A 25,254-nucleotide genomic window follows, 5' to 3' on the forward strand; every position below is an offset into this window, starting at 1 on the left:
GCAAAAAAAGAAAGAAAGAAAGTGAATATTGAGTGAAAGTACTAAATACGTGAGGACGGTGGGATACATCATAGATGTAGTTCAAACTTGGACCTGTAGCATAGGATGGAGTGCTTTTTAGTTTCTATGCTCTAGCACTATGCTTTTGTGGGGACACAACAATCACCACACAAAGATGAAAGAAACTATAGAAACTGGTAAACGCCGGTGGAAGCAAAGTTATTAAACCCGGCCCGGCCCGACTATCGAACCGTTGACCCGGTCATTGGATCGGGCCGGGTTTCAAATCAAATCATTTGATCAAGGAGGCCGTTGACCGGATTAACTCGGAAACCTGGTCGGTTTTGTCCTTGAACCCGAAAAAAATTTATTGCCTTTGTTGAAGTTCAAACCTTAGACCTATGCCCAACACTACAACATACTTACCACCAAATTACTTCGAAATATGCTAATAAAATACCTTTATTATAATATATAAATGTTTTTTCAATTCTACCTTTTTTTTTGCTCTAAAACAAATATATTGAATCTTTTAATAAAAATTTATTACCCTTCAAACTCTATAAGTTATAAAATAGATTTCAAAAATAGCATATTATATAATTCATTTTAAAGACAAATATTATTTTAATAATTTTTTACACTTAAAATTCATAAATAAGTTAGATAATTACATTAAATATTGATAAAATTTTACACTTCAAGTTTGGTGTATTACTAAATAACTTTATATTGGATTGATTCTTATATGAATTAATTATTTTACAGCAAATTAAATTAAATGAGCTTTTGCTATGGCATTGTTTATTACAAAAAATTGTGAAATATAATATTTAAATATATTTAGTGACTCACCCACTGGTTGAACCACTCACCCACTGGTTGAACCTATAACTCGTTGACCCACCTCCTTCGCCGGGTTCCTTTCCGGGTTGGGTTTAATAACTATGGGTGGAAGTGATTTTAAGGATTTCATTCCCTTTCAAGTTCATATTCTATTCGTAGGGAAGCAGCCAGAGCTACTTTTCTTTGAAAGACAAATTTGCCCTTCAAGGCTTTCCCCCACTCTTTGGTTTGGTACAAGTATTTGTTTTAATCGACTTTTGGAACCCATTGTTTACAAATTTTGCTATGGAATGTATAAGCATCTCTTCAACTTGTAAGTAACTCACCCATCTTTTCTAGTTTTATTTGAGCATAGGGACATACATTCTTGGACATATTGTATCATTTGGAACTGAATATATAATTTGCCATACAAATAATTCAGAGAGCTAGTGGTTTAGATTGGACCAAATAATTTACCAATTTATTTATTTATTTTTTCCAAAACTTTACAATTTTGAGTATCTAATATGATAAATAATTTCTCAAAAATATTAAGTGTGGACCCATCAGTTGTATTGTGTTATTTTATTATTGTTGTTTTTGGCTTGCATCAATAACTGGTTCGTTGTCTAGTTGAATTAGTTGCATGGACATACATAGCCGCATATAACCATTGCAGTCCCTCGGAGGAGGAAAGAGGTCACTAGCTCTTAATTTTGGAATTTGGATGCTTGTGTGAAAGGAATGCGTTGACATTCTTGCCAGCATACATGTGGCTTTGGAAGCAAACGAGACTGTTCCTTTCGATGGATTGGAGGGTTAATGACACTACCGGTTTTCCAAATCAAAATTGGCCTGGTAGGACACCAACCGTTTCGTTCCTTTCTCAGGGGTACACTTGTCTTCAAAATAAAAATTGGCCTGGCAGGACGAAATTTGTGCTGGAAAGTATCGGCCGCCGTTCTTCAGAAGAGTAGGCGAGCAAAGGGAAAGGGGTCACGAAAGGGAGAAATCATCATATTAAGAGAAAAGCTTGAGTGGGACCCCGTAAACCGAATCGCATTTGAAACGAGAAATTTTCATCCTTCCGACCACACGTTACAACGTGCAATTCTCTTCGCAGTCCAGACGCGTCTCGCGACTATTCCCGCTGCAGCGGCGAGCCAAGAGGCCTTTAAAATTGGTGAGATCTCTGATACATGTGCTTTAAACCCCCCCCCCCCCCCCCCCCAAACACCATCCGTATTCTATTCTACTCTGCGCATTCTTCTTTCTCTAAAGGCTGAAGCTCCCATTCTTCGCATATCACGTATTTATTTTGTGCAATTGTACCGATCAGTCTTCTAGATGTATAGACCAATTAAATTCTCAAGTGCTGAAAGGGTATTTTTCTGGCACAGCACAGTGTTATCGACTAGTGCTTGGAAAATCGGATTGGATCGGTCAATTCGATCAGTCGAACCACGAACCTGTCTTGCCTCTAGTTCGATTCAACGAATAACTCAAAAAATTAATTGAACCGCTCAAATTTGGTCAAGAACTGGTTGAGCAGGTAAGAGTCGGGAGGTTCAATCGGTTTTTATTAAATTTTTATATTCTAAAATAAATATTTTAGTTTTATTTAAAGTTTTTAATACTAAAATAAATAAGTAAAAATTATTAAACCTTTGAATCGAGGTTCAATCGATTGAACCATGAATCGGAAGGTTTTTCGATTCACTCTCCGGTACGAATTTAACAACACTGATGTCCACTAGCATTGAAAGTTAAGAAAATTAGGATGAAAAGATAAAAAATCGATATTCCCTAATAGTGAGTGTTAATGTGAGGAGTGATTATTGGTTTTTTAACATTGCGGAATTCAACACTCTAATAGGACATGTAAGACTAATAGCTCATAGATGCAGAAAGAAATCCATCGAGGAGGTATTTGTCTATCTTGAGTAGGAATGTGAATCACAATTCAATTATGTTAGTAATCTGTTTAAACTTGTCCATTAATAAGTGGACTTGTGTATGTAATCAATTTTGAATGATTCTAAATGGGCGATTCAATAAAACTCATTTAATTGGTGGTTAACGGATTGACTCGTTCCACCCATTTAAAAATAATTATATATTTGGCAAAAAAGGTCCCTGTACGACCTATCTCCCAGCCGTGTTCCAGGACTTTCGCCTTTCCCTCTTAAATTTAATTTTTGGTGGGTGTTAATGGGATAAATTTGAATTTCCTACTAATCTAGTAATGGTAAAAATGTTATTATTTCTTGGCAAACAACATGCAAAATTTTTTTTTTTTTAAAAAAAGAGTAGAATTTCAAGTGAGTTATAAATGGGTAATTGGGTATATCCATACATATTTATTAAATGGATATAAATGGATTAATCCATTTTGACCCATATATTAAATGGGTATAAATGAATTGACCTGATTATGATCCGTCTAAATCTGTTTGAATCACCCATTTTGACATCTCTAATTTTGAAGATCTGTTCTCGTTTTTCATTTAGTTGCGTATCTAATTAGTTGAAAGTTAGGAGTTGACTTATAGTCTTATAGCATATGGCGAGGTATTGGATAATTTTGTCTGCACTCATTTGCGGTTGAGTTTGCTGGATTCATATGCTCTATTTGCAACTTAAATCCCTTGCAATTGCCACACACTTGACGTTTCCATTTTCTAGCTTCCTGCTGAAAAACAAGTTAGGTCATTCTTATCCTCAAACGACGTAATATCTTGTATGAACCATCTAAATGTTGACGGGGTCAGCAGATCGTGATAATTTTATTAAATGTTGGAGAAATACACACACACCCCTGTCAAACACTTTAGTTTTGAAGTTGATGAAATTCTCCAGTTCATGCTAATCTTCTTCTGAGTTGAGCATTCAAAAATACTAATCTTGTACCTCATCAATTGACCTGATCAGGCTCCAATATCAAAGTAAGAAGCCTCAGCAAAATTTGGAGAAAGCTTTTACATAGAAGATTTTCTCAAAGGGACGCATGTTAATATATCTTATCTTAACTTATTAGATGAGAGCAGAGATTCATGTTCATTTATTCCACTTCCAGATCCCTATCAGGCAAATCCTTGTATTAAAATACATATAGAGAATAAAGAACAAGATGTGTGCGCAAGCAAATCAAAGGCCTGCGAATTCTAAGGCTGCTATCATCCTTCCAAAGTAGAAATCATTAGGCCAATGACGCAATTTGGGTGGATTGGTACGGATACTTTGTATAATAAGACATCACAACTACACACTTCCATCACTTTACCTCTTTTACATGCTTTTTTGCCATCTTTTGAATTCAGTTTGGATTTGATTGACTTTCGATTTCGATAGCCCATTACATCCATATATGGAACCTGAATGACTCACCAGTCCATCATTCTTCACCGTCAAGGCAAAAGAGCATTTTCAATTCCAATAATATATTTCCCCTTATTAGCTTATCTTTCTAGCTAGGAGTTTCTAGGGTTATAACGTACGTGAGATGAAATCATTTGTTCAATGTCCGCACGCCTTGCGCGCTGAAAGGTGCTTCCTCTTTTCCTTTCCCTAAAGCAAAATAGAATCAAAGAGTAACATATATATATATATCCCTTCTTTTTTTTTTTAGGCGGCAACTGACCTCTAATGGCAACCGTACGTACTGAAGGTTCCTCAAAGGTAGTAGCAACCGCCTCCACAATAAAGAATATTTGATACTACAATCAAAGATAATTCAAGCCCATAATTATTATTAATAAAAGGGCTTAATTAGTTTCTCTAATTACTGTGCTTTATTTGTTGGTTAGTTTTGCACAGCAGCCATCGTTTTCGGAATCTACAAACTACACGCGTGAAGGTTCATGATCCCAGGAATTGAAGAGACTGTTAGATTAGGTGAACACTTAAGGCCCAATGATGGATTGGCAGGAATCGCTCGCGTCCTATGAATTTATTCCTATTCTCGTCTCTTATATAAAGATTCCATTATAGAATATAAAGATCCCATTATATTCGTAATTTTAACTGTCTTAAACCCATTGATTAATCTGTCTTTTACACGTTTTAATACTGATGAAAACTTAATGATGAGAACTTGCACTTTTCTTTAACTTTAGAATCCCCCCCCCCCCCCCCCCGGACCCCCTCCCTTTTTTTTTCAATCTCGACAGTTGAAAATATAGATCTTGTTTGGGTCCATCCTCTTCAATTTCATGCCTAATGTTGAACAATAGTCAATAGAAGTTGGTTTGATTACACTTTCTATGATCGTTTACCACGTCCATGCATGAATCTGTCCACTTACAATTAATGAAAAACCCTCTTCCTTTTCATACCATCTATCTGCTCACTGGAATCGGAATCCGGGTCCATCTCAAACAAATATGAATCGATCGTCCTTTATAGATCGATGGATATCCGGTTCTTGCGATAGTCATTTTCATGTTTACATGCCTAGTTAGATGGACGACTTTTTCTTTGGTCAGACACAAGAAGTGCAATGAATACTTTTTTTTCTAAAAACAAAAAATTGAAGGAACATGCAGTATTTTCAAAAGGACTGGCCAAGAAAATATTACATTTATTAGAGCTAAATCTTATCCTTTTTTTTTTGTTTTAATCTTAGGGTGCAGCTGCCAACCTTATTCCCCCTCTAGAATCATGTCCATGTTATCTGGGGAGACCAAATTGTGCAAAAATTCGTCATGACTCGACTGTAAATAGTGTAAATTAGAAATTGTGTATTCAGAACAAACGGATTTAGGCAAGGCAATAAATGAGTTTCTCTATTCTTAGGGTGACAATAAATGATTTCAAAATCTGAAGTAAAAACCTAAGGCATGAGGCATCGACAGCTGTTTAATTGCTAAGATGTTGATACAACTTGGAACATTTTAAATTAAAAAAAAAAAAATGATGTTCCCAAACTCGTGTTGAAACCAGGGCCTGTTTGGCAAGTAAGTTTTTTGTCAAGTTTGTCTGCTACAAGTTTTTTAACAACTTTAACTACAGTAATCTCGAAAAATTTCTCAAAATTTTTAAACTGTACACTTCAAAATATCCAAAAATTTACACATTTCAAAAATTTGTTCTACAACTTCTACAGTAAGTTACAGTAAAATTTTAGACAAACACCTAAAAAACTCATTTGCCAAACGGGATCCATATTTCCTTCAAAAAATAAATGTCGAGGTAAATCATTTACACATCAAAATTATGCATCAAAGTATCCGTTTGAAAAGTATTGGAGTATACGTTCTTAGGAAGATGATGAAAAACTTATTAAAAAAAAAAAGGGAAGAGAAAATCATGAGTATATTTGACTCTTGAGACATTTTGGCTTCAAGAGCTAAGCGAGTGCACATGTTCACAACAAAGAAAAATATTGGGAGATGTCATACGTGTAAATTGCTGGGGCACTTACTTTGATGGATCCTTCATGAAATGGATCCTTCATTCATGAAAGCCGCCATTTTGTAAAGCCAAATCGTAGGAGACAGTGGAATGCATTGGACTTGTTAAACGTGGCTCATGTTTCTCTTCAACCTGTATATCAATTTTCCCTTATTCCCGACTATTACTACAATATAAAATTATCAACAACTATTTAATTAAGTGTTGTTCAGCAACAATGCCGAATTGAAATCTTCTGTCAAGAGTAATATAGAAGCTGACAATATTCTTTCAATTCTGCATTTACCAATTAAACAGTTAGTCAGCAGATACAAGGAGGCCTACGACGTTTATGTTTTAACAACATGTTCATGGTTTGAAAGACTGAATGGTTTTGCAACTTCCACGGCCGGACTGCTAATCAATTTTCTTGGATTTTAGATGTCTAATTTGGAAATGTTACCAGTGGTATGTCTTTGTAACAGCTTGATTTTGAATTGCCATTGTAAATCATAGGAAATCAGACAAACTTGCACAAATTAAAGAGGATAAAGACCAATTGAACCGAGAGAGGTAACATTCTTAAAGATTTTGTGACAGAAAACATTCTTTAAAGTCCCTTGTTGCTAACGGCGATGCTCTTTGACCGAAGAAAAAAAAAGAAGAAAAAAGATGGCGACGGTCTTGGACATGATGCGAGAGGGGGTCCTAGGAATATCCTTTCCACCTGCCTGTGATGGCATGCTAGCGGATTTGAGCAAGAAACTGAAAAAGGAATGTTTGCAAGAAGCCAATTTTGGGGCGTTATTTCTGGTGAATCTTGAAGCTCTTCTAGGCATGAACAGCATTATTTGATGATTAATCATTTGACCTGATTTATTGGATCTTTCTTCTTTATAGCAATTTTCGATTGCAGAAACATAGAAGATTATTGACGGTGTTCAACAATACCTATAGCGGTGACAATGATTGATTGGAGGGCATCAAATTATCCCTTGCCAACTCTAGTCATTCATAACCCTATATAGTAATAGATTCTGAAAAAGCACGGCTTCACAAAAACTTTACCCACATTATTTGGCAAAGATTAAAGGTACAGAGCTAAAAAGGACAAAGCTATCATTAATTAATTTTGATACTATACTGGAGCACAGGGAACGACAGATATTTTCATGCCAATTAGGATATGCATTCGAATGTATTTGGACGGATACATGTTTGTGTACTCATTGTGGCAAATCAAGGAATATGATATATACATTTCTATTTGTGTGCTTCAAACTCAAAAATATCTTTGCACTAGTTAAAAAGAAAAAAAAAAGCACACAAACTAAAAGACTATACAAAATTCTCATTTCTTTATGTTGCAATTAAGAGAATACAAAACATATACACCTTCCTTATATTGGATTCGATGATAACGGAATTCACACTCCAGTAGGACTATTATCTCAGCCACCAGTTCACTCTAAGATCATTTCATCTTGCGCCAAGGACCTCAATGTATTAGTTACTTTTGGATAGCTCATATAAACTTTTCGTTGCCCTGTTGTAAACCTAGCATAATGACACATGAAGATAATTAATTTGATAGCCAAACAACGTAGAATACAATCCATAGATGTATTATATTGTCATGTGAAGTCCTATCGAAGTAAATCCAAGGAAAGAAGGATATGTCTCTTGCCTTGAGGAGGAAATTAATATTGCGTGAGAAAAGTGGATGCGACCAAATGTCTTCAATTGTTCGCTAAAAAAAAAATGAAGAAGTATTTAATTGTTCATTTAACTAATATAAACCCCGTTAAATCGTTTTGTTCAAATTCAAATGGCGAGCCCAGTTGCCGAAGAGCATGATTTAATCAAGTAAGGTCATACCAGCCAGGGCAAAATTATACAGGCAACCATTGTGATTAATATAGGCTCAAGGTGATAGCGGGCGCCTGGCAGCTATAGCAGGGAGCTTGTCAATTCTTTCCTATTTCCTTTTCAGTGTTCATAGCATTAGAAAGTGGTGCAGAACTGGACTTTTTCAGACCCTAAAAGATATAAAGCCGGATGGGATCAGTTTTTTGGGAAAAAAAAAAAAACAAATTCAGCAAGAAAGTTTGGTGAGATTCTGATGCATTATATGCACCATCAGTGAGACATTATACTATTAGTGAGATAGCTTTAATCCTTTCTTGTTTTCTTTCTTTGTCATTCTTGTGAGCACTTAATTGGTAGCTTGTCAATTCCGACTTATCTCAAAAGCCACAAAATTGTAGCATAAACTGCACCATTGCATGCCACCACGACTCCCTTTGTTCGGTGATTCTGTTTCCTTTCTATAATTATTGACTGATTTTACATGATTCATAACCAAGTGTACATTTACTGCACTTGCTGCATAACCAAGCTTAGAAAGTTCCGAAAATACCAAATAGTTAACAAAGGTTATACATGATGCATAACCAAGTATACATTTACTATTCGTGAAATTAAAAGGGGATAGTGCTTTCTAAGCTCTTTTTTTTTCTTCTTCTTTCAATCGTGTCATTGTTTGAGGAAGTCGCGAGTGATGGTGAAACTTTAAACTTTGTTCAATTCTCTATTTGTGATCATGCTTAGGGCAGCATCTTTTACGCACATTACAGATGGTGAAGCGGAAAAATCTTGAAATTACGCTTGGATTGAGGGATTTGACGAAAGGTTTGAAATGCTTTTAAATCTCTCTAATTATTTACATTTCTTTGAAGGTATTTGAATTCATAGATCACTAATTATTTTAGTGTTTAAAACATATTCTGACAATTGATGAATTACAAACCTAAATAGCTCTCCGAGTGAATTTCAAATCATTCATCAAATTCTATCTGTCCGAACAAAGCAAATTTTGTTGGCCTCATTCGTGAAGTTTATGTCAAGTACTTCTTCTAGGCCATGTACATGAGGTAAGGCGTCCCATCCCCTCCCTTGGAATAGTTTTGACTAAGGTAAATTAGATAAACACTAGGTCACAATCAGAATTTCATATCAAAACACTAACAAGAGTATTTGAGTTACACTTTGACTAACTCGGGATAATTAAGATTCATCAACAAGAAAAAAAGGAAAAAAAAATGTTGGTTCAAGAAGTTCCACTTCCACTAACTCAGTCAATTTGCTTACATTTTTCAGCTTCTTCGAGTAAGAAAGAAGGATATCCAAAAAATCATTACATAATTATAATTCTGAACAAGTGGCTAATGCCATTTCTATTCTACTCTACTCTATAGTCCATAGTCTGTACTAGTGTACAGAACTTCAAATCTCCTCCGGACAATCCAGGACCTAGTAGACCCCATACATAAGTGTACCTCGATTATAGGCCCATGTCTTGGCTGAACCAAGCCCAACACAGCCCATCGACCACACGAAATATTTGGGGAAGTTGTCTCCCGTTTTAAAAGCCCTTGACTGTATTATTTAGTAGTAACTAATATTTAAGTGAAGTCAAGTTTTTAGTAATTTATTAGAGTTTTCAAAGTCCTTGACATTTTAACACCTAAAGTATTTGTTGGCATATTAAATGAAGACTTGAAAAAAAATAAAAGTTTCTATATTACAAATTCAGTAATAATATTTTAGTCATGTCAAGTTTTTGGTAATTTATTGAGTTAAATTTTAGTTGTAGTTTTACTATTTATGATTGGATGTTTTATTACGTAATTTATTATAGTTGTTAAGACTCATTTATCAAGTTATCTAACCTATGACTGGGGATTCTTATCATTATGTCTCTTGAAAAGTGTGAAAATTTGATAGTATTTTGCCAAATATAGTTATTATGTGTAATTAAGGTTATATTGTTAATTTATTCTTTTTCTCCCATACATATTTTTATATGTGTAAATTAGCATTCCTTATAAATTTATATCTGAAATTAATTTTGTAATTCTTCTAATCCTGGGTTCAACAGTATTCAACATCTAAATATTTTATTCCTAATCCTGCCAATCCACTGTGATATCCAATTAAAGGGCAACGAAGGATTCTAACCATTTTATTTGACCAGAAAATATGTGTGTGTGAATAAAAAAACACATGCTCGGGCGCGCACACACTTTTTCTCTAGGGATGGCCACCCGCCCCGCCGGGGGCTAATGGAGTGGGGCGAGGGGGAATTTTTTCTCCCCATTTAGAAATGGGGCGGGGGGAGGCGGGGGAGTATACCCCCGCCCATCCCTCGGCCTGCCACCCGCTAAAAAAAATAAATATACAAATAAATAAATATATATGTATATAATTATATATATAATATTTAATTTAATTAGTTACAAACTTATGATAATGATATTATTAGTTATATGTATTATATAATATGTATTAGTATATGTAATATAATTAATATTATCAATTATACTAATCATTATAAAAATTATTAATTAGTTATACTAAATTTACTAATATAAATTCCTACTAAATTCCTAATTACACTTCATACAATAACACTTTTTTCTCAAAAAAAAAGAGTACAGGCACAATAATGAATTAGTGATTGTATTTGTGCAAAGAGTGAAAACTTGACTACTTTAATTGTATTTATTTCATCATGTTGGATTGTATTCGAATAACTTTTGTTTGATTATTTTTATGAGTTTCAATTATAAAATTACAATGAATAATAACTTGGTGATGTATTGATATTTTAGTACTTGATTATTTGCTAAAATTTAACTATAATAAAATTATATAACAAATTTTTATTAGTCTTGTGGAAAAAGCGGGACGGAGCGGGAGAAGAGAGGGGCAGGGAAGGGATCCCCCGCCCCAACACCGTCCCATTGCCATCCTTAATTTTCTCTGTATGTGTGTGTGTGTGTGTTCATTTAGCATTTACTGGATTCAAGAATGCACATTAAGGCACGCAATATGCCTATATTTTTGGGAGGGAATTTGTGTGGTTTCATTTGTTTTACTTTAATAATTAGCAAGCAATGTGCAGCCAATTTTTGCTCAGAAATGGAATTTGAGATAAAAAAAATTCGTTGTTTAGTTAATTCTTTAGGGTCCAATATATATCATTTTAAACTATGAGAGGTTATAATAATGAACTCCATAATCTAAGGGTCAACATTTTCTCAGATAATTTCCAGAATCAATGTAGCATTTCTTGTTAATGATGGATATCAATCAAAGATCCAATCTCCATTAATCTTGAAGATATTCTTCAGAACAGAAAAACTTTGATTTGATGATTTTATTTTCCTTTATTTGCATCATAGAAGAGTGGAGAATGTGAAGTGAGTAGTCTCTCATCTTAAAGTAGCTGGAAGACAGATGATGGTCCCGTTTGGTAAGTGAGTTTTTTGAATGTTTGTCTAAAATTTTATTGTAACTTACTGTAGAAGTTTTTAAAAAAATTAATTTTTGAAGTGTTTTTTTTTTGAATATTTTGAAGTGTATAGTTTAAAAATTTTGAGAAGTTTTTTGAGGTTATTGTAGCTAAAATTTTTAAAAAACTTATACAAACTTGGCAAAAAACTTGGCTGCCAAACAAGGCCATGACATTGATAGTTGAACCTAGACTCGTAGAAAACACGTGTAAGTTGGCGAAGAGAGACAAACTTCCCAAAAGTTCAAAAAAAAAAAAATCAATTTCCTTCCAAATTTTTGATAAATTAGTCTTAAACCTTAAGACGATTATTACTATATGTTTAGTTGAAGGGTGGCGGTTTTGAAACCAAGAACTTAAAAATTTTAGATTCAAATTTCTCTTCTCTCTTTTTGCTTTTTAAATTTCATTCTTTATTAGAAAAAAAAGATTTATTAAAAAAAGTTCAAAAGTGGTGGTCAAGAGTCAATGCTAGATCTCATAATAGAGTGTGTTTGGAATTACTATTAGAGCATCCACAATGGTTTATACTCTTTAGAGTGTAATCCACATGCCACGTCAGCATTTCACTTTCTCCTTTTTTATTACACTTCCAATTACAATGAATTACACTCCACAAGGTATAATCGCATGGATCCACAATTAAATCAAACATTTATTTTAATAATGCATAACTCATATCCCATTAATAAATAAAGTAATATTTAAAAATAATTTTGTTATTTTTAAAAAATAAAGTATTAACTTTCATTAAATTTTTTACATTTTGAATTTTTTATTTTCTAAAAATAATATTACTAATTTCTAAGTTTGAACAATATATCTTTTTCTATCTCTCAAAAATAATATATTGTTATTTTTTGAAAAATAATTATGCAGAACATTAAACAAATATGTGATACCTCAAATGCAAACAAATTATTAAGCACTCAAATGCAAAATGGAAAATTAAAAAATTACATTATTAACCATGAAATTAAAGCTAAACTAAGAAATATTATACTTGGCTTTTAGGATGGAACACATATGCTCATGAATTTTAAGCTGCTGCTCGGACATGCCTGTGGTATCCTTCAATAGGATTTCATAATCACTTCGGAAATTATAATTGTCTAACTTATTTGCTAAGTTTTCCATAGCTTGCAATTTTTCTTCTTTGTGCTCTTTCAACATGATCCGGATTTGACTAAGTTCTCCACCCACGTCTTGCTCATTCTTTTTTGATTTTCCCTTTCTCTTTTCCTTTTTTGCTGCTTTTTGACCAAGTGGACGAACTTCACGTACTTCACTGTTATCGATGTCAAAACTTGAATCCGTATTGGATGAAGAAGTGTATGCCCCACTTTCATCAGTCCTTACCTTTTTTGAAGAACGCTGCATAGGAGTATTTGCTTTCCATTTCGAATCATTTTTCAACAACACCCATACATGTTCATGTAAAAAATGCTTATTCTTATGCTGGTGAAAAAGCTCTCGTGCATGTTGTTTGATCTGATCATCATTCCATCCGCTATGATGTTCTTCAACCAATTTGTTGTAGTATTGGTTGAATTCATTGACCATTCGACTTAACCAATGCCAATGTGATTTCACAGCTTTATATTTTCTTGGCGGTCCAAATTGCCGATTCTCGTTAAAGTAGTCCGTGACTCGTTTCCAAAAACTCTCATTATATTGAGAATTACCCACAATGCTACAATTAGAAATTGTGAGCCAAGCACTTGCAAGCATCTTGTCATCATCCACACTCCATGGAATGCGTTTATAATCAAATTCTTCCATCGCCTCATTGGTGAGAGTAATGTTATCCACCCCACGTTGTGTTGAATATGGTGGAAATTGAGAGTCTGACATTGATTCCATTGATGCAGCATTTTCTTGTTGGCCGGCGAAGTCAAAATCCTTCCTTATCTCCGACGGAGTTTTTGAGCCTACACAACCCATACCAAAGTTATAATACCCCAATGTGTAGTGATTTTCCATATTTGAATTAAAATAAGTAGGTGGAGTATACATGGGAATTGGATATGAAAAATTTGGTAGATTTTGGAAATTTGATGGATGATTGGAAGTGGATAAATTTAGGGGATATGCATAATTTTGCACATTTGTAGGAATACTAGAAAATGGGTAATTTGGAAAATTTTGGGGATTTTGATTTTGTGAGGATGATGAATTTTCTATATTTGGAGCATTTAACATATTTGTAAAACTACTAAAATTTTCATCCATAATCACAAAATATTGAAATTTTAAAAAATTGTGCAAAGAGGTTGAGGAAAATGAGTGAGAGAGTAAAATAAATAATAGAGTAGAATAGTGGGCTATGGAAAAAAAAGAGTGTGTTGTGTGTTTATATAGATAATTAAAATATGACCGTTGGAAAAAAAATGAACGTTGCAAAAACATAACCGTTGCAAAAAATGAACGTTGAAGCCTTCAAGATTTCTGGGCAAAATTTTGTCAGACTGCCAAATTTTGACCCTGACTAACCCACCCATTACATGCATCATCGGAATGATGCGTGTAATGGGCATTACACGACCATAATGGTTGGCCATGTAATGGACCCATATTTTGTCAGGCATTGCACTCCTTATTATACTTCATTGGAGATGCTCTTATAATATTCAGATTTGTTTTCAGCTTCATGTCAATCATTTTTTATAAGATCAAAACAAGATATTATAACTGATTAAACTAACTTCACGATTGGTGAAGAAAAATAATAATATGCAATTAGAATAAATAATAAGCCGTTTTAAGCACATATAATCATCAAAAATGTTCTTTATTTCCTTTTTGGTTTAAGCTTCAATTTGATTAACTCATTTATATTAATAAGTTCATTCCAATTCTTAAATAAAAAATGTAGCAATTTATTATGAATAATTTCATTTATGCATTGTCAATTTATACATCAGCAGGTTTAGAAGCATGATATGTAATCTAATTTTAAAATTGAAATTCACTTTTTGCACAGGCGGTACACATCTATACTTGTTAGTATAAAAAATTCACTATACTAATAATGAATAAAAATTTAATCTACTCTACACTCCAAAGACCTGCTAGGGTATATATTGATAATGTATAAAAAATTATTCTTTAGTATTCCCGCTCTCATTTCGACGCTTCGAAATCTTGTGAGAGAAGGGACGAGTTGAATGATTAAAAAAAAAAAAAAAAGGGAGTGCAAATCCTGATTCGAGTATTTTCACTTAAAAAAAAAATCTCCAAAGTCCTGGCCAAGAGGCCTCTCATCATGATTGCCAAACTTGCAAATTGGATATGTAGGTGAAAGGACTACTAGGGGTGCAGAATTCCTCTGGAAGTCTGATGGCAACGTCAGCTACTTAAGACTCTTAGCTGGCATTTGGCAACGTCGGGTAGGGACGAGGGGCTGGAGGCAGTTCACGACCTGGATAAGGTCTCAAAAATTTGTGTGGTTCAGATCACATTTTGTAATTCGATTTTCACATCATGTGGGATTCACAAAAATGTTGTTCTAGTGTTACTCGCTGTTGTTCTATTATTACACCTTGTACAAATGATATTACATCATGTATAAATGGTATTATACCTTCCGGAGCGGTTGTCAGAACAACCGCATCCGTCAGGTAGTGTGTGAAGGATCTGTTGCCAGTGGTGACCTGGTGACGGCAGGGCATAAAATTATGTAGACATTCTAAAAATAATTAAAATAGTAGATGTAGCTAAAAATATAATAAAATTTATTTTATATTAAAATTATGTTAAAAAATTTATTGAATTTCATCATCTAGTTACATTAATGTCTGTATTTAATATGTAGTGTTCATATCTATCATAATAGTGAGTGTTTGGATAGAGGATTATTTAAAATATTTTTATGACGTGATGCGTGTTAAATAAAAAGTTGATGAAAACTATTTAAAAAGGTTAAAAGGTGACCAGTTGTTTGAATAGCTAAATTTTGTTTAAATAATATTTAATTTGTATTATAAATATATTTTTAATTCATAATATTTTATTTATAATAATAAAATAATATTAACGCGCAATCATCAAATAAAGACAAGAAACAAGACCAAGGACCACCTTTTGACGTCTCTAAATAGAAACCATTGCGACAATTATAGATAGGGTGATCATACCTCGTAGATAAAGGCCAACCACTTGCGGTAGTTCTACGAGGAGGGGTAGCCCGTCAAGAAGATCTATCAAGAACGCAGAAGAAGAAAACCAAAAACGTTCAAAGCCTGGGTATGTATATTCTTTTCGCTCCATTCATTTCCCCTTTTTCTTCCTTATCTAAACTCTATTGGATTATTTCTTCGGTTTCCCTGCACTTATTGCTGTCAAAAATCTAGCAAAAACTAAAACATGAGTTTAGCTGTTCCTCTAGATTGAATTTTTGATGAATGATATATGCATGGTGGCGGGGAGTTCTATTGGTCAGTGGGTGCCGTTTCATTGGGATCTGTTGGTTTTCCTTGGATATCACCAGTGTTTTTCCTGAAAAATTAACAGAATACATGATCAAGTAGCATGCACCCAGAACCATAAAATGAAATTTGGTAACATGCCTTGATTAAGGGAAAAGCAAGGGAAACTGAGGTCTACTTGTTGCCCGCAACTTACAAGTTCAGTTACCAGTTCAAATAGCTGCTGCTGCATGCGAAAAATTCTCATTGTTGTCTTTCTTGGCGAAGTGTATATCAGATGTTTGGCGGCCATAGCTCGTGCTTACCGCCCAGGGAGCCTGTTAGGGCAAGGCCACTTAGTCAGGAGTCAGGACTTGGGAGTTTGCAAAATGTACAGGTTAGTCATACATCTATGGCGGTTATCCCAGACACTAAGCAAACAACTATAAGCTGACAATCATGGAATAGCTGTTATTTGATAAGCTAGTTGTCCTTTGGTTCGACATTTGGATTAGATGTGATTGATTATCCCAAGAATTATGTAAAGGGTATATATTTATTTACTTGTTTTGGTTAGAGGGAAACTTCAAATCTTAACGGAAGAGGGGAAAGAGGATGGAAAAGGAGAAGGTTAGAGAGATATGCTGACCACTGACCACTGAAGTTTCTTGAATTAGGTTTTGGAAATGTGGAAAGGATACTTCGTGGTTGTGCAAAATAGTTAGACGGGGGCTTAATTATTTTTTGAATGAAAAAACAGTGGGTGAACTTGAATTAAGAAGGTATCTAACGCAAGAAGCAGCACACGTACATATATATTAAAGAATTAATCTTGACTATAGAGACCATTATATTTTATACACTAGTGATTTTGGGTGAATAACTCATCACTCACTTTGAATTTGACCTCTAAATTTTATACATGTGTAGCATGTATTCAGACCTGTTAGTGCCTGCTTGCCGAAAAAAAGTCAGTTCTACATGATTTGTTGGATCCATAGAAAGTCCACTGTATTACACGAAGAACAAGTTTTCATTCAACTCCTATTAGAAAAAACTACACAAGTTTTTCTTTAAAACTCAATATCTTTTCATCAATGATTTCCAAGATATGTACACAAGTTAAGGGCATTCCTCTTATGAAACACACCCAAAACGGAAACTAAGACTTGTAAATTCTATTAAGCAACGGTCAAAACTAGGTTTTAAATCTAAAAATAGGGAAAAAATTAATTTTCTCCAAGCTCTGTATGGATATTCATTCTTTTTTTTTCAAAAAAAATTTTGTAAAACAGTAACAACTCTAAAAACAATTTCTAAAATAATTCTAAAAATACCATTTCAAATACACTTACAAAAACAAAAAATATTAAAAAAATTCCCCCACCTTTTCTACTTCCACCTACCACCATCCCTTCTCTCCTCATTCCTCCATTGTCATTATTGGCCCTCTCCCATCCTTCACCGCCATCATCACGCCTTCCCTTCCTTCTTCTTCCTTCTTCCTCTTCTTCTCTTCCTCTCCTTTCTCCTCCTCTCTCTCCCTCTCTCCTCTTCTCCCTAGCCACTCCCCTCCTTCTGAGGATGCGACTTTCTTGTCGCAGCCAGAAGCCACGACTCCCTTTCCTTTCACCTTCTTCTTCGTTCTCTCCTCTCCTTCATTCTCCTCTTCTCCCCTGCCACCCTCCTTTTCTCCCCTGCCACCATCCTTCCCTTTGATGCAATCTCTAGCCATGACTTTCTTATTGTAGCCAAAAGCTGCGATTAAGGACGAAGGGGGTGATGAAGTGTGGGAGGAGAGACGAGGAGGAAGTAGGGAAAGGAGTGGTAGACTAGGAGGAAGGAGGAGAGAGGAGGAGTGAGGGGGTGGAGGGTGGTATTAGTTCCAATTTTCAAAAGATATCCCAAAAAAAATTTAAATTCTAAAAAAACCCCAAAATACATTCTCAAAAACACCCTTAAAAACACCTAATCCATATTCCATACTGGGCCAAAGTTATATCACTTTGTCATATTTGAACATTCAATTGCATCAATTTCAAAATTTTGGTACTTAAATTTCTTTAATCAAAATCAATTAGCAAATAAGTTTCAATTCCTTTTTCATTTGTAATATGAACTACACATGCCGATAGTGAAAAGATCAAAAATAACCATTTGTAACAGAGTTCTACCAACAGTTCTTCATTATGTCTCACCAAAAAAAAAAAAAGTCTAATTAAGAGTTGTGTCCATAGAAATATGTTACCTATAATGGTGATTTTGAAAACAAAACCAGGCTTCAAATATTTGGGGTTATTTAGGCTTTTTATCAATGGCATGTGCATTTCATGTTATGTTAGCAAACTCAAGAGAAGTTGAAACTTATATACTAATTATATTCAGTTGAAAAAATTATGTACTACAGATGTATGTGCCAAAAGGAGGAAAACTATTCTAGGGGTTACATTGATGTTTGAATATGTTTGGAGTTTTATGGTAAAATTTTTTATTAAATTTTCAAATTTGCAGTTTTTGTTGTCGTTCTTAGATTTTTTGTACCTATTTATGTCTAATGTAACTTCCACCATTAGTACAGATGTCATTAATGAACTTATGATGTATTTTATCAAAAGGGTGATCTATCTAGATCAATTGAGATAACACAAAGGGGGGAGATCTATTCAATTGAACATCCAGCAGCAAATTACTTTGCAGCCATATTTTTAAGGTTTAACAAGATATTTAAGAATTAACCCGGTAAACAATTATAGCTTGTTTGGGAGTTTGGGATACAAAAGAAAAGAAGAGAAAGTTTAGGTTAGAAAAGAAAAGAAAAGAGAAGAAGAGATTGTGATATCTCTTCATGTTGTTTGGGAGTTTTTGGAGAGAAAGATAATGAAGCAATTTTCCTTTATTTGAAAATAAAGAGAAATAAAAGAAAAGATTTAATTTTTCATAAGTACCCTTGAAACTTGAAATTCACATGACGTAAGAAAACGTTATTTTATAATCTTTATAAAGGCAAAATTGATATATTAAAATATTTACTTAACTCGCTTTCCTTTCTCGCACTTTCCGCCTAATTTTGGGCTGACGGTTTTCTCGTAGCTTGAAAGGGGGGGGGGGGGGGGTGTGGAATCCCTTCTTTTCTTTCCACTTCTTTCCCATTAGAACTCCCAAATGCTCTTTCCAATTAAAACTCCCAAATGCGAGAAAGATTTCACTTTCTTTCTTAATCTTTTCTTTTCTCACCAAATACGTCCTCCCACTCATTCATTAAGAACGTTAAGGGGAATCCCAGTTCCACATACAGCAGCAGAGTTTCTTTTTCTCTACCAGTTCTCATTGGACCAGGATACAATCCCTCTTAAATCTCTAAGGATCAGCCGAACAATCATCTCAGGAGAGTAGAGATTCTTGATAAGAATCTGCTTGCTCCTGGTGCACCACGAGTGGTGTACAGTTGCTGCATATGCATTTGTTCTCTCATGACTAATAAAACGGTCCTGAGAACAATGCTTGATTGTCGACAGGGGCCTTATTTCCCAATCAATAGGCTTTCTATACACAGGGAAATTGCTCTGTACAGTTAAACTATTTATAATGCACTAAAATGGTAATCATGCTTACTAGCAACAGGACCATTATGTGCTAGATCCTAGCTAAGATATAAGGATTAGGATGTTATATGATTAATAGTTAATTTGTACCAGATGTTATGCTTTTGATGCCTACAGGGTATAGTTCAATGGCCGATATGTGCGACTTGTTGCATCCTCTAGTCAAGTCAAAAGTACGCACAGTTATTTTGCTTTAAAAATCTTCGCTCAAGTCTGAACAAAGATTACCTGCAGCTGTTCAGCTCCTCTAGGACTGTTTTTGGCACTCCTCGTTCTGAATAACTTTTCTGTAGCTAATTTAACCAAACTCTGTTTTTAAATTAGTGTTTTGTGGTACCTTAAAATAGGAATAAATATCAACTGTTACTGTATGCTGCTCAGCTCTTCATCCTGCTAATCTAAGATCAGCCCTCTGTGAAGGAATGTGCTTCAAAGGCAAACAGAGATGCCCTACTTTAATTGCAGGAGGCGGAACTGAGAACGGTGAGTATTAGCCAGTCATCTTCTTATCTTTGGTGTTTGCAATCTGAGCGCTTCTCTAAAAAAAAAAAAAAAAAAATCAGACTTGTCTAGTTGTAAGTAGGTTGCAGAAAACAATTTTAACCACAAAGTTATAAATTGAACCCTATCTTCAAGGAAGATGCTCTCTGCTTTCATTCGACATTCGTGTCGTAACTTGTAAGATCACTATGAATCGTTGTTCTCAAAATTAGTTCAATGTTACTGGTAGTGGCTTAAAGTGCGAAATTATGGCAGGACTAATTAAATAAAGGTGGTAAATGTAATTGAAACTCAGAAAAAAAGTTTAGGTTGCAATTTTTCTAGCTGTTAATTTGAATCCTAAACAATCAAATGTGGAAGTTCAGTGTTTTAGAGGCTTAATGTGATATTCGTCCATGTTGTCATAGGCTTACCTCTTAATTGCCAGTTTACTGAATCGTGTATGTTCTTTTTGTTTTTGCCCTTGTACATTGCCCTCTCTGATACTGTTCTCGGGCTCTGGATCTTGTGATTTTCGGGTGACTGGCTGTTTAGAATCCTTTCTTGTTATTTTTGTTGACATTTCTACTTGAAATTGGAGCACGTTTAGAACTTGCGATTTTTAAGATAAAAAGGGCGATCCTGATCAGAATCCTAAGCAATAAATCTCTCGATTACACAATTTCGTGCGGCCAATTTAAGATCAATTGAAAAGCATTCTTGGAAATTGCTGCTACAAGACTACTTTCTTCTTGTTGTTGTTTAGACGAATGTAGCTAGTTCTGTACCTGGAAAATCAACTGACATAGAGCTAAATTTCGACCATCTTATTGTTAGGATTTTGAAAGCAAGACTTACAGCTCCCAGTCAATATAATGTCCTTCACCATTGTATAGAAATTTCTTTGGCAAATGTCTCCCTACTAAGACCTGATTGATTGGGGAAACCTTAAGGGAACTATGTGTACTAAAAGGTTAACAACTGGTTCCTGGGATGCCAAGAAGCCACATTTTCTGCTAGTATATCATGAGGAAGCGTGTCCTGAGTAATTGAGATAGTCATTTGTAGGGGTAATGCACCTTGACAGCCTAGAATGATTAGCTTCCTTGTCATCCAGAATTGTCCCAGGGACAGGGCCGTCACATGCGAATAATTAGGAGAAGTCCCTTGACCCATTTGAGATTAGTTCAATTTTCTTGGATTGACCCCTTTAATTGTCATCAATTGGCTGCAATGTTGTTAAACTCGGACAGAATAGCGACTCAACTAAACTACTCGGCCAAGGATCAACTGATTGGATCGGTCAGACTGTTTTCAAAAACCCGCCAACGTTAGCATGATGTTATAATTATTTTATATTTTTGTAAGATTCAGAAATATTGAAATTAAGTTCTTGGTTATATTTGGCCAATCATGAAAAATGTTCCAAAAGTATTAGAGTTGCAATCAAATATACACCTAATAATTATATACAAAAATGTAAATCCATGGTTAAAATATGCCTATTCTCCAAAATTAATTAAAAAACTAAATTAAAACAAATTAATGCAAGTTGGAATCACTGATGCTAAATTAAAGAGATCATAAGGATGAAAACATCTTGATTTAGAGATCATTTAGGAAAGCAAATAATTTTGATATTTACACTAAACGAGTGACGTTTTCTTATTCCTATTAATAAATGAAAGTGTTACAATTTAGGTAACTCAAATTATATTTGGAGAAAAAAAGGAAAAAAAAAGTTTGAGAATCGAGTCAACCAGCCGAATCGGGTTACTGGTTTATTTAGTTTTTGATGGTTTTAACTGACTTTTAACCAAAATAGATTATACTACAAATCAATTTAAAAAAAAAAAAAAAAAAAGGCCGAGTTACAATCGGATCGGTTGAACCAGCCAATTCGATCCGGGTCTAACAAAACTGCAATAGAGAAGCCTTCACAACCACAAGTGGTTCCTAGGAAATTCGTCAGAATCTCCCCTGTGGTTTAATGTAATGCACCTTTGAACATGCGTAAACTTTTGTCTCCTACAACTCTAACTGCAGGGGACAGGGTCTATCATGTGTTTATGGCTTGTCTCCTAAACTGGGCCTTGCACACTTGCCAACAAGTTATGAATTCCGAATAAAAATAATTATTTGTCAGTAGGATGTTAACCCATAAATGGTGACCCTTGGGACTATGAATCATCCGACTAACTATTCATATTTCTAGACTGGAACGCTTACTCAGACGGTTGATCATCCAGTTTCCAGAGAGTTATTGAACCCCCACCCCACCACACCCCATCGTGCCATGTAGCTTATTAATTTAGATTTTGTACAGATCTGCATATACCTTTATGTTGGGATCTTTAGGAAGAAGGAATTGGCTACCAAGGAACAAATGAGGCAACTGAGGTAACATTATTGTTTCCATTTTCCTGTTGCTTGATTTTCTTTCAATTTTCGTGCAGCTACATAGATGTAAGAAGGAATGTTTATCACTGAAGTCGAGACTGCCCTGTCCTAAAATTGCAGTATAGACGGTCTTGTAGTTGAGTGTATTAATCTTGGTTTGGGTAATCTGGGTCCATGTAATATTTGAGGCAGATTCTGCAATTCCTATTTGTCATTACATCCTCCGGTTGACAGTATTGTTGCATGATGAAACAAGTATTTCTAAAATTTCGATCGTAAAATTTCAATTATATTATTCTAAACCTAGACTCGTACATATCATCATTGATACAAACAAAATAAGGGGATGTTTCCTTACTGGAACCATAAAGATTCTGTTATTACGAAAAACTTCAAATTCTAATGAAATGAGAATTTTTGGAAGCAAACGTAGGGATTAAATCTACTTCTTAACTTGTATATAGATTTTGGTCGATTTTGAGTCTGCATTTATACCGTCTGATTATCCATCCCTATTGTCTGTCACCAAATGCCCTTGTTGCTAATGCTCATGGAAATGAACAAGGTAACAAAATAAATATTAAAAGAAAAGGAAATGGTGAACACTTTTTGCCCTTTCCTTGCTGTGGATAGCACACAAAAAAGGGAGGGAGGACTTCTACCATCCCTTTTGGGAATAAACTCTTGCCATGTCATTCAATAATTTAAATTTTAGAAATCATCTAAGGGTTGATATCTTTTTTTATACAATGAATGGTGAATTGATACGCAATGATATGGTATCCAAAAGCTACTGTAGAACTTCCCAAAAAAAAAAAAAAAACTGTCTCAGGCCAAAGTAGAGATAACAATATAGAAAAATGTTGGCCCTTTTGGATACTATATTCATGATTCTAGTGTGGTTATATTTTGCCATATCATTTAATGATTTAAACTTTTGAAATCATCTACGGGTTGATAACTGTTAGTTTACCTTCAATGGTGAGTTTTATCCCATTAGTACAGTATCCAAAAGGGACCGTAAAACTCTCCCAACAATAGATGCATTTTCATCATGACCTTTAATGAGAGAGTTTGTTGATGGAGCCAATGAATACGTAGGGATGGCAATTGGGACGAGTGTCCGCAGAGGGTTAATAGGGCGTGACGGGAGGTCATTTCTCCCCCTATTAAAAAATGAGGCGGCGGGCGATGGTATACCTACCCGGTCACCCGTCTAATATACACACACACACACATAAATATTTAATATTATTAATTATACTAATAATTATATATTTATACTAATATAAATTATTGATTAGTTATACTAATACATTTATAATAAATTACTAATTATATATTTATGCCAATTACTAATTATACACTACCGGCACCCGCAGGGAAAGTGATCGACGCTGGGTGGGTGGAATGTTTCCTCCCCATTGCCATTCCTATGAATATGGCTTCAAAGATCAGAAGGTGGTCTTTGAAGTGCTTGGTACTGCATCCAAAAATAGGAGATGAAAAAATAAAATAAAAATTTTAATGAGTGTTCAGGGAGCATTCATTAGTGTACTCAGTATATACCTAATATACTATGTGAATGTACAGATTTGTCGCATCCCTTCATTTAGACATTTCCTCACTTTAGTTTCACATTTGCAAAATATGGCATATCTCAACCATTAGCCAAACCAAAGAAAAAAAAAAATAGAGAGAGAGAGAGAGAGAAAAAAAGGGCATGGACTCGTGTAGATATTGGCAGTATTGTTGCGAGTCGTTTTCAACTTTCTGCGGCAATCTTTGTGATTCCAGCATTGATTGATCTCAAACTATTTGTACTACCAACTATCAAGCATGCCTGCTTTACCGGTTCAACTTATTCTTTTGGGGGCTTCCCTGTAGAATGTGCGGCTTGTGTTTTTTAATTCCAAGCATGTCATTCTAGAATATTTGAAGGAGGTGCCACATTTGGTGGGGGAAACTTCCTAATTCTGACCTCCGATTAGGAGACGAGTGTTGTTGGAGAATAGGATACTAGGAGGCGGTCCGGAGATCAATTAGTCTAGGGCACACCGACTTAATTGTGCAACTAATAGAAACAAAGATATTTATAAAAAATATATATATATATATAAACTTGAAGTATTAATAAAAAAAAAAAGCTGTTTGGCTGGAGGAGATTTAAAAAATACAAAAAAGATTAACTTTTTATACACTGACAGTCGTTTAAATTTCAAATTTGATTTTATTTTTATGTGTTGTGATCTAAATCTATTTTTACACACTAACTGTGTATAAAAAATATTACCAAAGAAAAGGTGTAAAACGGGAACTTTTAGGTCTTGCCCTAAAAATTCGATTGTTCGAATTCTATTGCAGGTGTGAGCTAGTAGAGTCTATGGCATGGCATTTGAAAATAAATGCAATAAATAGTCAGAACATGTCTCCCTAGCAGATTACAACGAACAATTTTCTTTTAGATTAGCAAAAAATACCACCAAAAAAAAAAAAAAAAGATGCAAATGACTTCTAACTAGGTTGAAGGCAAATTTTTCAGTCACTCCTAAGATTGGATTTCTTTTTTCTGCGTCAATGATTCATATCAATTTCAGCGTCCCGTATATATAATTGGGATTTAGCAATTCATCTCGGATCTGTTTGCACAAACTTGCGCAGTTGCATGTCATCTTTAGCTATTCTCAGCGCAATAGGATTTTTCTGGTCTCCGTATCGCCCCTTATTCTTGATATTTTCTTCGAAATGGAGGGGAAATTTTTTTTTTTTAAAAAAAAAAGACAAAGAAAAA

General features: G+C 34.4%; 1 protein-coding gene and 1 long non-coding RNA gene across 3 annotated transcripts; one reads left to right on the top strand and one right to left on the bottom strand.

Moving 5' to 3' along the window:
• Positions 1 to 12,562: 12,562 nt before the first annotated feature.
• On the bottom strand, positions 12,563 to 13,558 carry LOC113724082 (glutathione S-transferase T3-like). The gene has a single exon (XM_027247025.1). It carries the CDS (start codon positions 13,556 to 13,558, stop codon positions 12,563 to 12,565), a length of 996 nt encoding a protein of 331 aa, XP_027102826.1.
• Positions 13,559 to 15,672: 2,114 nt separating this feature from the next.
• On the top strand, positions 15,673 to 22,753 carry LOC113722748 (uncharacterized). 2 transcript variants are annotated; one of them, XR_003456817.2, is made up of 3 exons: positions 15,681 to 15,820; positions 16,280 to 16,378; positions 19,931 to 22,753. It is a non-coding gene; the product is annotated as an uncharacterized lncRNA (long non-coding RNA). The 2 variants fall into 2 exon arrangements; XR_011839228.1 differs by lacking the exon at positions 16,280 to 16,378 and having other exon boundaries at positions 15,673 to 15,820.
• The last annotated feature ends 2,501 nt before the right edge of the window (positions 22,754 to 25,254 follow it).

The sequence above is a fragment of the Coffea arabica genome, chromosome 2c (assembly GCF_036785885.1).
Source record: "Coffea arabica cultivar ET-39 chromosome 2c, Coffea Arabica ET-39 HiFi, whole genome shotgun sequence".
NCBI lineage: Eukaryota > Viridiplantae > Streptophyta > Magnoliopsida > Gentianales > Rubiaceae > Coffea > Coffea arabica.

What these genes read in the sequence shown, in the direction of transcription:
- LOC113724082 (XM_027247025.1), bottom strand. Translation starts at nt 13,558, where the DNA reads ATGGAAAATCACTACACATTGGGGTATTATAACTTTGGTATGGGTTGT.